Source organism: Coffea arabica, chromosome 4c (genome assembly GCF_036785885.1).
Source record: "Coffea arabica cultivar ET-39 chromosome 4c, Coffea Arabica ET-39 HiFi, whole genome shotgun sequence".
NCBI lineage: Eukaryota > Viridiplantae > Streptophyta > Magnoliopsida > Gentianales > Rubiaceae > Coffea > Coffea arabica.
This window is the reverse complement of record NC_092316.1, coordinates 46,737,542-46,753,226: the sequence shown is the minus strand read 5'-3', so window position 1 is coordinate 46,753,226 and position 15,685 is coordinate 46,737,542. Positions and strand designations below refer to the sequence as shown.

The 15,685-nt window shown below is 37.1% G+C and overlaps 1 protein-coding gene and 1 pseudogene across 2 annotated transcripts; both read left to right on the top strand.

Annotated features, from left to right (window-relative positions):
• Positions 1 to 8,202: 8,202 nt before the first annotated feature.
• Positions 8,203 to 14,090, top strand: LOC113740224 (uncharacterized WD repeat-containing protein C17D11.16-like). 2 transcript variants are annotated; one of them, XM_027267765.2, is made up of 17 exons: positions 8,203 to 8,688; positions 9,001 to 9,135; positions 9,587 to 9,783; positions 10,100 to 10,179; positions 10,282 to 10,377; positions 10,481 to 10,604; positions 11,565 to 11,623; positions 11,701 to 11,769; positions 12,078 to 12,148; positions 12,245 to 12,341; positions 12,616 to 12,690; positions 12,811 to 12,909; positions 13,006 to 13,149; positions 13,226 to 13,255; positions 13,362 to 13,424; positions 13,532 to 13,609; positions 13,709 to 14,090. In XM_027267765.2, exons 2-17 carry the CDS (start codon positions 9,017 to 9,019, stop codon positions 13,787 to 13,789), a joined length of 1,482 nt encoding a protein of 493 aa, XP_027123566.2. In that variant the 5' UTR covers positions 8,203 to 8,688; positions 9,001 to 9,016; the 3' UTR covers positions 13,790 to 14,090. The 2 variants fall into 2 exon arrangements, with proteins under 2 accessions (XP_027123566.2, XP_027123567.2); XM_027267766.2 differs by having other exon boundaries at positions 9,587 to 9,811.
• On the top strand, positions 13,917 to 15,232 carry LOC113739230 (ylmG homolog protein 1-2, chloroplastic-like; annotated as a pseudogene).
• The last annotated feature ends 453 nt before the right edge of the window (positions 15,233 to 15,685 follow it).

Sequence of the window (15,685 nt, the reverse complement as noted above, 5' to 3'; positions counted from 1 at the left end):
AGCCGAGCCTTTTGTTTTCTGTCCTTTTTGTCCGTAAACTAGAGAGGGAAGTGAGAGACTTGCGGTTCATTCTTCCTTCCATCCGTAAGCTAGTGAAGAGGCTGAGGCTAAATTTCCTCCATTCTAGTCGTAAGCTTGAGCAAGGGAAAGAGAGAGCTGACGGACTGCATTTCTGGTCTGGCCGAGAAGAAAGAAAAAGTTGCAGCCGTTAGCCGTGTGAGTTGAGCTCCAAGCTGAGGTAATTTCTGGACCTAGACTAGTTGTGTAGAGGTAGATGATGTTGTTTATAAGCATGCATGTGATGGTTGTGCAGCTGGATGATGAATTAAGTCACACGAAAATCTGATGGTGCAAGAATTGAAGTTGCCGAGAACTTGAGCTGGAAATTTGCAGTTTTAGTTGGCCAGTTTGTGATAATCTGAGCCTAGATGTGTATTTAACTAATTAAAAACAGGATGATCAAGCTTTGCATGAGGTTAATTAACCTTGATTAAGCAAGAAAATTAAAGGAATACAAAATCTGGTTGCATGCATGTTAACCGAGAGAATTTGGATGAATTTCTGGCTAGATGGTGACTTTTGATAACATTCGAACCTGATTTTGGATTCAATCTGATAGATAGCTCGTTATTTGGTGTTGCATGTGAACTTTATGGCCAGAAATTCAGTTGTATGGCTGGAAATTTTTATTGGAAGTTGTTTGACTGCTAAACCAATTTTCCAGCTTAGCCGATGGAGTTATTTTGGGAGTTGTATGGATATTTTGGTATGAAATTTGCTGGAAAGTGTTTGATTCTCACTTGGTTGTGTGTTTAGCTAATTAAACACTGGATGATTAAGCCCTGCATGAGTTGATTTAGCTGTGTGTAAGTCAGAAAATTGAAGGAAAATAAAATCTGCTTGCATGCAAGCTAACCAAGTAGGATCGAATAAATTTCTGGTTGGGTGGTATCTTGTGATGTTGTTTGAACTTAATTTTGGATCAACACTGATAAATAGCTAACCATTTTGATCATGCATGAAGCTGATGTGAGTCGTGGATAAAAAAAAAAGAGAAAAGAAATCTGGAATTTGCGGCCGAGAGAGAGTGAAAGCTGTAACTTTCTTGTTAATTTCGAAAACTCCATGATAATTGGCTCTAATCCTAAGTAAGACGTCTTATAACATCTTGTTCTAGTTTTCATGGTTATTTTATTGATTTTAACACTTGAAAAGCTGGTGAATTGGAGCATGAACTGAAGCAATTATTGAAGGAAAATATTTTTCCAGCATGGCCGAGAGAAAGGAGTTGAGCACTTGACTAGTTTTCCTTCGAATTTTAGCTAAGATTCTTGTATTGGATGTTTAAGACTAGTTTGTGGCTTACTAATCACCTTTTGCATGTTGAGTTGAAATAAAACTTGAAGAAAATTATGGACAAAGCTCTATAATTAAACTGTTATATTGCTGGATATTGTTCAAGGTTGCTGGCCGATTTGGTTGGGACTTTTGGTGAGTTGATTTGCTGGATTTGTGTATTATTTACTTTAGCTTGGTTTGGACAGATTATAAGCTATACGTTTAGTGTTTCTAGCAAGTAAAAGTTGGAGATCTAATGGACATCTTGGATTGAAATTTGCTGGAATTTTCTTGACTATCGAAACAAGAAAAGAAAATCTGAATTTTAGAATTATTTGGGGGTCAAGTTGGCTGTGGTTTTTCTTCTTGTTTTGGATTGAAATCCTGGTTGAATTGTGATTGAAAGTAATTGTTTGATGTCAAGAGCTAATGATTGATGAAGCTCTTGGCCATTTGAGTAAATTTTTGCAAGAGTTTAATTTTGGTGAATTTGTTCAAATGGTTGGCTGAAATGTATTTGGAAGGTCCATGGTTTGTGATTTGGGATTGTTTCAATAACTTGAACTTCCTTTGTTGAATTTTGTCTGGAACTGAATCTATTGAGACCTAGGGCTAATGATTGATGAAGCCTAGTGAAATTTATATTCGAATTGTGTTTCAGCTATTATGGCAATTTGGAAGACAATGTGCCAATGAATTGGAATCGTGAAGTCTGTTTTAGTCTTTTGAATTCAAGTAACTTTAAATCAAGCCTTGTGGTAATATTTTGCCTTAATATCAAGTTGTATATATATTGAGTGTAGTACGTTAATATTAAAATTTAGATATCGGGACTTTTAAAATCTTGCCGACTAGTTAATGCTTTTTTTTGCTCAAATCAGTTTTATTACCTTTAGGGAATAATTGCATTAACTCCCAAACTTTAAGTTTTTCATAAAATTATCCTTGACTAGTTGTTTTAGAGGAAATTTGTTAAAAACACTAGATTTGAATAATTTCAAATAAAAGACATAGAAAACTTGTTCGGCAAGAAAACTTGTTTGAATTTATTTGGTCCTAGTTTGCCCCTCTAGAAGGGAAATACCTTTAAAGAAACCATACGAAATATTTTGTCACTTTTACTAGTTTTGGTTCTAAGAAACTTATTAATTTATTCAGAGAAAATAAACTAGTTTTATACTAGATAATCTTTTATATATATATATATATATATATATATATATAAGCCAAGAGTTTGTTTAGTAAAACTTATAGTTTTTAAAACTTGGATTTCTAGGGTTTAGCGAGGACGTGGACTTTGATTTCCAGATTGACTTTTGAGCTCCACTCTTGGTGAGTGTCCGTGCTTGTTCTATGACTAAAGTGTTAAAGTACTTTCTTGACTCGTTATGTGATAATTGGAAAGTGATTTTCCTGAACCATCGAAGTGGCAGTGTGTACTTTATCGTACTAGCCTTTCGAGTGGTGACTTGCTTGAAATGTTTTCTCGAATATTTTGCAATTGTTGACTGGAGCGTGGACTCGTCAACTAATTTACCAGGCAGGGGAATGTACCACACCTTAGGGTGGGAGGGCCTCTTATCCTGACTTGGTAAGAACGTGTTGTGACGTCGTTGGGTGAATCCCTCGACTAGTTTATAATGTGACGTCGTTGGGTGAATCCCTCGACTAGTTTACAAAAGGTATACTCGAGTAATACCAAACTCTCTCGTGCGGTGTGCGGGCCCGGTAGGGGGAGCAAGTTGGTTGGAGCGTGTTAAGGAAAAAAAAAAGGAATCTACATGGACTTTAGATAGTGAAAGTTGACGGAGGGTCAACTGCGGTTAATTTTGATCAAGCTCGTGGAAAATGGCTCCTGAGAGCCCTGTATCCTACCCAGTGCTGTTATACGCTTTCCTACTTGTTGTATTCTAGCTTGAAGTGATTATTTGCTATTTGTTTGATATGATTGCATGTTTGGGGCACCACTCATCTTTAGCTCACCCCACGATATTTGTTTTCCTTAACAGGTTTTGGCATTTGGAAGAGCTGAAGTCTGCTTTTAGCTTTTGTAAATGTTGTTTCGAATCGTCTATGTATCTTTTGTTTTGGGTTACCACTTGAAGCTGGAAAAGTGCAAACCCTAAAATTTGGCTTGTATGAATGAATTTGTATTTTTCGGATTTCACTTTGTGGTTTGTACTGTATAAGTGTAGTTATGTGTTAAGCTAGTTGGAGATGTATTAAGGGTGATCATGCAGATGTCCAATGGCAATGTTATCTCTGAAGTTAATGTGCGCCTAGTTTTCTGGACGTTCAAAGGTTTGGATTGTTCGGGTGACGAATTTTGTTTTGGTTTAAGTTATTCGTGGAAAGGGTTTAGTCGTTTTCCTTACGTGAGTCCTGGCGAGAGTTGGGCAGGCGACCCGCCAACCCTCTGGTTCGCCTTAGGGAGAAGTGGGGCCGTCACACTTTTGAATCGATCCTTGGCTCATCTGGCTCTTTCCTCCGTGCTTTCTTAGACCTACTAGGAAGTTTGAATTTCTTTGGTGCACTTAAAGGGGTTTTGTTAGACTTTTTCCAATTGTTAGATCCATTGATTGGACCAATATCTAGCTCATAGGCCATCAGATATGCAGCTCTTGTGTAACATGGATATATAAAGGAATGCAACATAAAGCATGTGAACATGGTATGCTAGTAAGTTCCCATCTCCTACAAGTGCATGTCTGTCTTTTTAAATTTACAACAAAGGTACCTCCATACATGTGTATAACCTCAAATTTATCATCATCAGACCATCTTGCAATATTTGTTCTTACATCATTTTTTGCTTTTTCAAGGTTTTTTAGCACAAGTCCAAAACATGCCCTTTAATGTGTCATCTAGATGCAGTTTCTTGAAGTTATTGTAGAGGTACCTAACACAGTGCCTATGCTCCACACCTGGCAGAATTTCTTGGATTGTTGAACCCAATCCCTGTCACACAATATAAATAAAACTATTGAAACACCTGTGATTTCTAATGAAAATTAAAGAAAGACATATGATGTACCTTTTGCCGGTCACTGATAAATGTCCAGTTTTTTTGTTCATAGATGCTGAGATTGTATTTCAAAAAGTCAATAAACCACTTCTAGGAGCTCTTGTTCTCCACCTCAACCACTGCATAGGCAATGAGATAAATGCAGTTATTTGCATCTATCCCTATAGCTGTCAGAAGTACTCTAGGATGTGGTCCTTTTAGGTGGCAACCATTAACACCAAGTACTGTTCTACACCCAATCTTGAAACCTTTTTTCAAGGCTGCAAAGCAAATATAAAACATTTGAAATCTTTCCTTCCCACTTATCTCATCATCCTCTACATCCATATGAACTGGATTTAATCTCAATAATTCATCATAACAGTCCCACAGTCTTGTATATTGCTGCTTGTAGTTGCCTTGAATAAAAAACTTGGCTTTCCCAAATGTCTTGTATGCTTGCTCCTTAGTAATATGCACATTTAGCTCCTGATGAACCTTTTCCTTAAATGCAGACCATGTAACGTTCCTACTCAATCTCAAAAACTCCATAAAACATCTATCTAAGAATCTTGAGTTAGCATTCTTGTGATAAAAAGCCCGACCACATGCATGTTTTGGGCCCATGGTCCTGATTACAAAAACTTCACAATCCGACTCCTTAGTTGCATAAGTAACCATGTACACTTTTCATTCTTATTTTATTCTTGTCATTTTGGGTCCACTTATGCTCCTTGCCTCACTTAACAGAATAATATTCCGCTGCTGTCTAGAATAGTTTCTTAGTATCAAAAAGTAGACCCACAAAAAATTTTGGATCTTTCATGTCCCTTTCTGGTCTAAAACTTACATACTGTGGTTTCTTTACTAAAGTATCTTCATAATAGTTGCCATTGAACTTTTTTGTGTTCACGGAATCTGACTTTTTGTTGATAGGCATTTGTTCTCTAGCATAAATGTTGAAATCAGTATAAACACTATCTTGAATACCAATCTTTTCACTTGCCCTTTTGCCTTCAATACCAACTGCATTCTTACCCTTCACATCAGCTACCATTTTACGCTTCTTATCAGCTGTATTTTTACTTGCCCCTTCAACTTCACTAGTAGCTTGTAGATTGCTAATTTGCTGCTCCAATGCCCTGTCAACAGTAGGAATACAGTTCTTGTATATTGTATCATCATCATCTTTGCTAAAATCATAGTCGTTGTTATGAAAACTTTCACAATCCTTAATTGTGTCTAACCGTGCATAATTTTTACCCTCCCCTTCCTCATCTTCTTCAAACGCAGTAGCTTTTCGCTTAACGTTTTCCATGTCTTTCATATCATATCTTCTTTTTTAGTTGCATGAATTGGCACTTCTACATTCCTACATAAGAAGTCATCAAATGTGATATCCACATACAACAAATCATCATTTCCTTTTGCAAATTCATTGTCAACCCCAGAGCACTATTCACTATCATCAACAAATCTAATATTGAAGTCATGAACCACGTATACTTCTACATACCCATTTTGTTTCCCTATACAACTATATCTATGACATCATCCTCAACCTCTAGTTGCGTAAATCTTAAATTGCTATCTCCAGTAGGAATTCTGTACATGTATTTTGCATTTTTATGGCACCCAAGAAATTCACAAAATGACATCACAGCGGCTATATTCACTCTCATGGCTAGAACCCCCTCAAAAATCTCCATACTGCCTCCCAAATATTTTTCTTCTGGTTCTTTGACATATGACCCACCATAGTAAATATGTAGATTGACTGCATCCAAGTCCTCACTTGTTTATTTTTTCATAAAATAACACCAGTCACTATTTAATTTATGCAACACATGGAATCTGAATTGTCATTGTCTACCTTTCAGAAGCATGAATGCAACAACCCCAATTTATTTTAGATCCAGCTTAAAAAAACAAACAACCAGAATAGTGGTCCAATGGTCCTTACCCTCACAAAAAAATTTGACTCCATCCTATTGCTTCATTGTAATACGTCCATTTAGAAGTAAGACATTTTCACAAACTCTCTACTAACCTGATTAAGTTTAAACTATTGATTCATACAAAAAATTTTCATATTTAAGCGATTTCACTTACCACACTTGCTAGATGCCCCTTCTTCAACATTGTGTTGCTTGTGCATTTTTTGGCCTATTTCTTTCATCATTTACGTCTCAACACCATCTACTGCTTTATTTTTCATCTCACTACAAATCATTTGCCCAAAATTTGATGCGTTTAAAAACCCTTGCTTTTTTCTTTTGTAGGTTTGATTTTTTTTTTTTTTACTTTGTTTTGTCTGAAGAATTCTGGTGTGTAATTTATCGAATTACACATTTAATTACCAACCCGTCAGTGATGTTCCAAAAATACCCCTCTTTTGTCGGTCAATAGGGGGTCAGGTTCGATTTTCTTGGTGGCACCGCCGCAGCGCTCCTTAATTGGAAGTGAAAAATAAATTTAGGTATTCAATTGGACAAAATTAAAAGATAGGGACCGAATTGACACTAGTAAAAAAGGTTAGGAACTAAATTGGCTATTTTTCCTTTTGAAAAGTTCTTATTCTTCTGACTTTGCTACTATGCTCCTGGCTCTTCTTCTTTGATCATTGGTGGATTGGTCAAGCACACTATAGTGCACACATATATGGTACGTTTTAAAGTAATAAATGAAGAAGAAAAAACGGAAATGAGTAAAAGAGATAGAAAGGAAAGAAATGCTAAACCATCAACGTGTGCTTTCCATGGCTAGCGATGGAGTTGCCATGGCCAAGGGTGTTTACATCCTAGTTGCAATAGACATCTCATTTAGTAATTTCAAAGTTAAAGTACGTAAGACCTTTAATCAAACATGAGATAGGTAGAAAGAAATATAGCCCTTTTTTTTTGTCAAATTATAACACCATCGAACCTAAATTATCCCCAATCAAAGTAATTCTGCCTCAATTACGTTTGTTACAACCAATTTGACAAAAAAATTAGCTAAAATCACAACAAAACATCCAAATTTCAAGTTTAATTTGTCCAAGCAAAAATGCTTGGAATGATTTGACGGTGAAGATGGCAACTTTGAATGATTTCTTCCTCCTCTCCTATAGAGGGCTAGCGGGAGTGGTGGCACCCATAATGGAAATATCCCCTAGAATCTCTAATGTAAGAGAGAAATACTAGTTTTTATCTTTTCTATGTCGTAGCCTCTAAAACTTTTTTAGAGGTAATTAATAAGAAAAAAATTGATGGAAAAAGATAGAATAGGCAGAGAGAGATGAAGTGACCAAATATGACAGCTGGTGAGTTTGAAGAGAGAAGGAGTGTGTCAGAGGGAAGCTCGTGGCTGTATAATATTGTTGAATGAGCAGTAACATAAAATTCATTAAAAAAAAGTATGAATGACGCAGTCAAATAATTGAAGAAAAAGAAATATTATTGAGACTATGATTGAAGAAAATTTTTGTTTGGGGTAATTTTCGAGTTGTGATATTGAATAAATAAACTAATTTTGAACACAGTAATAGAAAACCTCGTTGTAGAAGATGATAAAATTTTCAAAATTGCAACATTGTCCCTATTAATAGAAAAGCTTTTATTTTGCTTTAAGAATGACTTTGACTTGTAATTCCTATGTTGCCCCTAACTTAGTGGTCATCTTTGTGCCGAAATTAAACAAATTGGTGGCGTCATCGTCATCGTAAAAGGATGAAATTTAGCTACTAAATTTAAGTTAAGGGACTAAAAGCATCCAACTAAAAGATTGAGGATAAAATTGACTTAAGGAAAAAAGTTGAAAGGACTGAATTAGCCATTTTCCCTACTTCTTTTTCTTTTTCCTTTTTGTTTTAATTTTTTTTCCTAATTTTGGGTGACAGTGGTGAAACCGTGAAATCTCTTTGCTTTTGCAGTGTCCTAAAACCCTACCTGAATTTATTTGGCGCCTCCGGCTCAGTCTTTCCCCACCACCATCTACCGCCGAAATCGCTTCCGGCTCAGAGCAGGTTTCTGAAATTATCAGACCAGATTGGGAATATCCGCTCAAAGCAACCAAAGGACCGGGTAGCTTTGACAGTTTGACCACCGTAACCATCTCCTCCCTCGAGTCTGCCTTCCATTCTTCTTCCCTCCCTCTCCAATTTTGATGACCACCACCCACCCGTGCATATGATACTGAAAGCCTTCTCGTCTTCTTCGCGCTTTTATTTTTCCTTCTCCTTCTCTTGAATATCTGCCGCCCACTTGCTGCTGTTTAGTGAAGAGTCTTCAAAGAGAGAATTTCGGATTAAAGATTGATTTGTTTATTGCTGTCTTTCTGTGCAATTTCTCGTAAATTGGATAGGGGTAAGTGTTTTTTTTTTTGTTTAGTTTGTTTATACCTTAAAAGTCTCTTGAAAGTCATGGTGAAAGCCTCTGTGCATGGATATATGATGAGTCATTACGGGTTGACTCGGTAGACTCGGCCGCTCTTTTGAGTCCCGGAGTTCGTCTCCAGGACATGGCCGACAGGTCGCGGAATGGAAGCTGAAGCTCCGGTGACGACTCGAACTCAGACTCAAGACTCGGCCGAGTTTTTGAACCACGAATTTATGTGGCCTTTTATACACACTTATTTTTGGTAGGACTAATTTGGTTTTGGTCCTTATTTGTTGATAGGACACAAGTATAAAGAATGATATCAGCTATTTCATGGGTTCCGAAAGGTGCCTCAAAGCCAGTACCTGTTGCTGCTGAGCCGCCTTCAAAAGAAGAGATTGAGGAGATTTTGAAGAACGATCTTCTCGACAATCGGTGAGTTCTTTTCTTTCTTTTTTTTTTGGGTGCTAAATACCTTTTTGTTCGTCTCGCTACGGGATTCATTGCTTAAATAAGATTTTCCTTGGTGAGATTGTGGATAGAATAGTTGAAGTGGTAGCCAGTTATGGAAGTTTAGTGGCTATATATAACATTTCCACTGTCTGAGTTGCTAATTCCTTGATTCACCTAATAACAAAACACAACTCTGTTACCTTTTCCTTTTGCTCTAACAATGCGGGTTTCATCTGCATTTTCATTACTGATACAGCTATACAAGAAAGCTATGGTAAAATGTCAAACCTCATGCATTTGCGTTTAGATCCATACAGTCTATAGTTAGGTAATAGAGAGATTAAAATCACATTTTATAACCAAAATTTTTTTTCAACAGTATAGTTCGGTTGAGCTTTCCGTCCTCTTTGGTGTTTCATTCTTTTGTTTTCAGAGAAGAGGTTGGAGATGATAATGATTATGACGAGGGTATGGATCTTGATCAATCCAAGCAAGACGCTGAAGTTGCGCAAGCACTTGCTGCTGCCGATGCGTTAGGCAAAGGTTCAAAGGGCACACATCCAGAAACTGACAGCATAGCAGATGCCCTGAAGGAATTAGACATGGATAATTATGATGAAGAAGATGATGGTAACTCCATACTGGAGAATTGTCTCAAGTACTGTTTTCTGTTTGTCATCTTTTCATATTTTCCGCATCTCCAAATGAGTTTGATCTACATACATCTTACAATATTACTTTCATTTATCTGCTTCATATATAAGCTACTATAGGCATGGCGATATAACTTTTGGCCTTTATCTGCTGCCAAACTTGCTTATTTGTGGTGGCAAGTGGCAGCCTTATTTGCCATGCATAGAATATGTTATTGATAGACACAGTTCCCATTCAACATTTGTCTTCTTATTTGACCATCACGTGAATCTGTTTTATTTCTTTTAACTAGGGGTTGAGCTGTTTGGTGAGGGACTTCGGACTTTATATTACCCAAGTAATGAGATGGACCCTTATCTGAAAGACAAGGATGTATGTTTTCTTATGATAGTGTTCACTTTTTATTATTTCATTGCTGTTAATGGTAGGTGGCTGTTATATATCTTATTTGTTTGCTTATATGCTTGTTATAAGGATGAGGATTCTGTAGATCTTGACGATACGACCATTAGTCCAGAGGATTCTGTCATAATTTGTGCACGGAATGAGGATGATGTCAGCCATCTGGAGGCACGTAATAGTTAGCTTGATAAGGCTCCAAAAAAAAAAAATAAAGGAAAAGAGTAGGGTGGGAAAGCCTCTGAGTTGAGGTTAATATATTTTTTTTGGCCAGGTATGGATATTGGAGGGCTCAGAAGAAGGTGATTCAAACATGTATGTTCACCATGATATTGTTATTCCTGCATTTCCCCTCTGTTTGGCATGGCTTGATTGCCCTCTCAAGGAAGGAGAAAAAGGTATGATTTTATTAAGTGTAGAATGTGCATATCATTCTTATGGCTTCTTTTCTTTTTCTTTTTTAGGGGGTGGGAATCACAGAAGTGGTGAGGATGTTTATGCTCTTCAGTTCATTCTTTTGGGTCAGAGGTTACTGTGTCTCAATTAAAACTACTCATGGGAAAGATTATGCTACTGGTTCCATGAGGGTTGCAGATTTTGATCATTGTACTTGCTTATTGACTTCTTTAGCTTTTATATCTTAATGTCTGAGACCATTTGAATGCCATGAAATTTCCATCATTTTAAAATAATAAGGGAACATGTAGTTATGAATCTCAGAGCTTGGTCTTATTCTGATTTAAGCTTTTCTATTGCTGTTGTTCTGTGGTCTGATTTTTCCCTGATGCTACTGTTTGTAGTAATTCTTCTATGTTAGTGTTGCTGCTTTGTCTACTTTGTTGGGAGTTTCTGTAATTGTTTCTTTTAAGGATGCATCAGCTTTTTCAGTTTACTTGCTGATTGTCATTAAAATTGGGGTAACATGCTCTGTATTGCATTTGGATATCAAGTTTGCCTGTGTTGAGGATTTAGATCTTGCGTCTCCTATTCTGATCACTTGGGCTTTCTTTGAGTGCTTCTACTGAATGACAACAATCTTTGGTTTGGTAGCACCAGTAAGAGAAACAATGCCTTTAGCTTATTATTTGATGGAATCTTTTTTCTTTCGTTTGGGAGGGGAATTTTTTGGGTTTTTTTTTGGGGGGGGGGGGGGATAATGTGTTATTTGCGGCCACTGAAATCCTACTTGGTCAGTCTTTCATGATGAGATATGAGTTCTTATTTTGGAGGAAGAATATTGAAGTGATCCTTGTTTTTTGCTTGATTTTAATTTATTTTTTATTTTTACATTTAAGTTCTTTCTTTTCTTGAAGTTGGAACAAAGTTGATTTCTCTCTGATCACTACTCTTGTTGATAGGGAACTTCGTAGCTGTGGGCTCAATGGAGCCAGCCATCGAAATATGGGACCTTGATGTTGTATGTGCATTATAGTCTTCAATTTTAAGTTTTTACTCTTATTATGAAGATGTGTTCTGACCCTAGCTTATGGTCAGATGGATGAAGTCCAACCATCTGCAGTATTAGGGGGAGTTGTTGAAAAGAAAAAGAAGAAGGGAAAGAAGGTGAATTTGCGAACTTTTATCTTACCCTTTTGATGACAAGTAACACTCTCTAGCCAAAGTTCTAGTCCTAAAAAGGAAATGGAAAAGGAAAAAAGAGAATGGGAGGCAGGGGAAAGAATTTGATCTAACACTTACAAAATGTTTCTATCCAATTATTGTAGTATTTTTCCTGAAAAATGGTGGAAGTCTCTTTCAACAGCACTCCCCTGATATGTTGATAGTTCTGTAGTATTTATTCTTTACCAGTGATAATCTGACTAAACTGTGTTTATATTCATCTTACCTACTCTGTCTGTTTTTTCTTCTAGAAATCTGTGAAATACAAAGATGATAGTCATACTGATTCAGTACTAGGACTTGCTTGGAACAAGGAATACAGGTCTTAAAGTTCTTTACTAGTTGTACTTGTTTGTAGTTGTTGTGTATCCTTATATTTTAGTGTTGTCTAATCCTACTCCTGCAAATCAATATCCAGGAATGTACTTGCAAGTGCTAGCGCTGACAAGATGGTAAAGATTTGGGATGTTGCAACTGGAAAGTGCAGTGACACCATGGAGCACCACTCAGACAAGGCAAGAACTAAATTCTATTCCAGTAAATTCTTTCTGAAATCTGAGAAAATGATGCATTTAGATTTACCCTGTTTCTCCTTATAACACATTCTGTCTTTTAGTTTCTAGACAAAGGGCAGATTCCTTCTAACTTAGACCAATTTTTTTTCTTGACCATGTGTCTAATTTCTATTAATCTTGATAGTCGTCTGACTTTTTTTTCTTTTAAATTCTTATCCATGTAATTGTATACGGTTAGGAACTTTTATGTTTCTGAAATGTCATGTGTCATCAGGTTCAAGCAGTTGCATGGAATCATTTTGTGCCACAAGTTCTCCTCAGCGGTTCTTTTGATCATTCAGTAGTCATGGTACACGATTTATCTGTCTGTTATTTGGTCATCTTTTGAAAAGGTTATGAATCTATGATGTCTCTTTACTCCTTGGATATTTGCTAAAAGATCTAAACTCAAATTTATAATGTCCTGTAGAAGGATGCAAGGATATCCTCGCATACTGGTTTTAAATGGTCAGTTGCTGCTGATGTTGAAAGTTTGGCATGGGATCCACATGCTGAGCACTCGTTTGTGGTCTGTGCTTTTCTCAATTCCTGTTTGATTCAATCCAAAGAATTGTCCCCCATATTTGTTAGACTGTCTTATATCTCTGTTTGTCTTTATATTCAGGTCAGTCTTGAGAATGGAATGGTTTCTGGTTTTGATATTCGTGCTTCTAGTTCAAAGCTCTCTTCCGATCCAAAGCCAAGCTTCACCCTTCATGCACATGACAAGGCAGTGTGCTCTATTACGTACAATCGCTTGGTTCCAAATGTACTTATCATTCTTCCCTTGCTGGATTTCCAACTTCCACAATAACATACTGACTTTGCTCTGTCCAAATTTGTAGCTTCTTGCAACTGGTTCCATGGATAAAACGGTAAATTACTCAATACTTCTGCTCATCTTTTGCGTGCATACGATTGTTGACTTTTTATCTTCAGGCTCGAATGGATGCTCAAAATCCTTGTGATGTTTTCTGGCAGGTAAAACTCTGGGATTTGTCCAACAATCAACCTTCGTGTGTGGCCTCGAAAAATCCAAAAGCTGTATGTGGTTTTCTCACTTTAGTTTCTGTTGTATTGTTTGTACCGATGAGAATTTGCTCATCACATCTGGAATTTAGTATACTTAACTTCCTTTGGAATTGTGTCAGGGAGCTGTCTTTTCTGTTTCATTCTCCGATGAATGCCCCTTTCTGCTAGCCATTGGTGGATCTAAGGGAAAATTGGAAGTGAGTGGCAAAGTTCAGTGTTTTGTGCCTATTGTTATTTCCTTTTCTCGTCTTTAAATTAATTGAATGACTATAACATTATTTACTAAATATTTGCAGTTATGGGAGACTCTATCGGATGCTGCAGTTTCTACTAAATATGGAAAATACACCAATCAGAATAGATCAGCCCAGTCGTGACTCGAGGATTGTGGATTTGATATTTCGGGCACAAGAGTTGTGGCATATATTTGCTGATTACGGCAGTTCTATTTCATGATCCAATTGGAATACCACTGTAACTATCTCTTCTTGTCTAGGAGGAATGATGAGTGGAATTCATCACGTATGCAGATAGGTAGGGGTGTGCAAAGTCGAAAAATTCCGATTTCGAATTGAATTCGGAATTTCGGTAATTTGGAATTGAATTCAGTAATTTTGATTTCGACCAAAATATATTTTTTGAAATCGGAATTACCGATTTCAAAGTAGGAATTCGAAATCGGAACTGTAATTTCGATTTTGTTTAATAATATTTATATATATAATATAATATTTTTTAACAATAAAGTACTAATATTGGAATAAAACAAGAATAGATAAGGCTTGCAAAAGTTACTTCAAGCCCAATTGAAGGAAGATAGCTTGGGCAAATCTAGAATCAACTCCACAGTCCTCAGAATTCGGAGATTTTGTTCGAGCCAAAACCAGAGGGCTTCTTCCTTGATAGCCTCTCAGACCTTAATCCTCTGAAAACCTACCATTATTTCTCCAAACAACCTCGCTGCTGCAATTATCCTCTGTGGCTTTCCTTCTCCTTGGCAAAACCTAGAAGGCCGGCAATAATTACTGCTTCCTCGTCGACCCTCCTCAATAACTCAGCTGCCAAAATGTCTGGTTACTAGAACTCCGCTCTATCTTTGCTCATTGGTTCAACTAGGACGGTGACTACGATGTTGGCTCTCGCTCTTACGGCCTCCAAGGTTCTCAATTTGGGCTTGCAATTGAAAGGCTTTCATGGCTTGCCGGAGCCTTTAGTCCACTCCGCCACCCTGGCTTTTTTCGCTGCAATTCGGGATGCTTCCACTGGAACTTTGAACACGCCGTTCACCGTGGTTGCAGCTAGGATGGCAAAATGGTTGGATATATACAGTGGGGTTTTGATGGTTAGGGTTTTGTTGAGTTGGTTCCCCAATATATCTTGGGAAAACATGTTTTTGAATTCGGTATCGAATTCAAAATCGAAATTGGCCATTTTGAAATCGAATTCGGTCGAAAAAATTCAAGTCAAATTTTTGAAAACTTCCGATTTACCACTTTTGATTTCGATGCACAGCCCTACAGATAGGTAAACAAGAGAGTTATGGGTCTTTCATCTGGTGATTGCTGACACCTAGAAAACCGTAATCGTGTGATGAGGCATTAACAAAGCCTGTCCTGTCGTTGTTCTTAAAGGTGGTATACGGTTGGAGAAATTTTCGAGGCACTATCCTGTCCCCTATGTGTTTTAGGTTTAGAGAAGTTAGCAAATGTTGTACTTCTTGTTTCGGTTTTCCTTGCATGTAGATGATGGATGCAATTTTGTATGGATATGACCATTCAAGTAGAGGGAATGCCACTTGTGGGTGCGCTAAGAACCTTTAATTATCAAATAGCATATAGCATATTTCGAAAGTTAATGCAGAAATTGGCAGCTGAGTAAAGAGGAACACGAAAATGGGTATGAAGGACTGAAGGCATACGACTGGACAAGATAAGGTGGTTTTGCTTTGTTATTTAATTGTTTGTCAAGCGATATTGATTCAAGCAGTGTAAAATTGTGATCATCCGATATAATTGGCCTGTTTCCTTGTATCACATTTGTTGGGAAAAAGGTACCAGTAGAGGCACACAATATCAGAGTTAGTTCAGGATAAATTTCTCTTTCCCAAAGTACCAGTTAAAATAGGAATAAACCAAATCACCAAGTAATAATACCAATAGTGATAATAAAATGCAAGGGAAAATAAAGGCACAAGACACCAAGATAAAACCACGGGACCTAGTCCAGTCAAAAAATCTCCACTATCACAATAATGGGAATACACAGGTCTATCC

What these genes read in the sequence shown, in the direction of transcription:
- LOC113740224 (XM_027267765.2), top strand. Translation starts at nt 9,017, where the DNA reads ATGATATCAGCTATTTCATGGGTTCCGAAAGGTGCCTCAAAGCCAGTA. An exon ending in TTATGATGAAGAAGATGATG is followed by an intron (nt 9,784 to 10,099) that starts GTAACTCCATAC and finishes TCTTTTAACTAG; the next exon opens with GGGTTGAGCTGTTTGGTGAG. An exon ending in TCTCAAGGAAGGAGAAAAAG is followed by an intron (nt 10,605 to 11,564) that starts GTATGATTTTAT and finishes TCTTGTTGATAG; the next exon opens with GGAACTTCGTAGCTGTGGGC.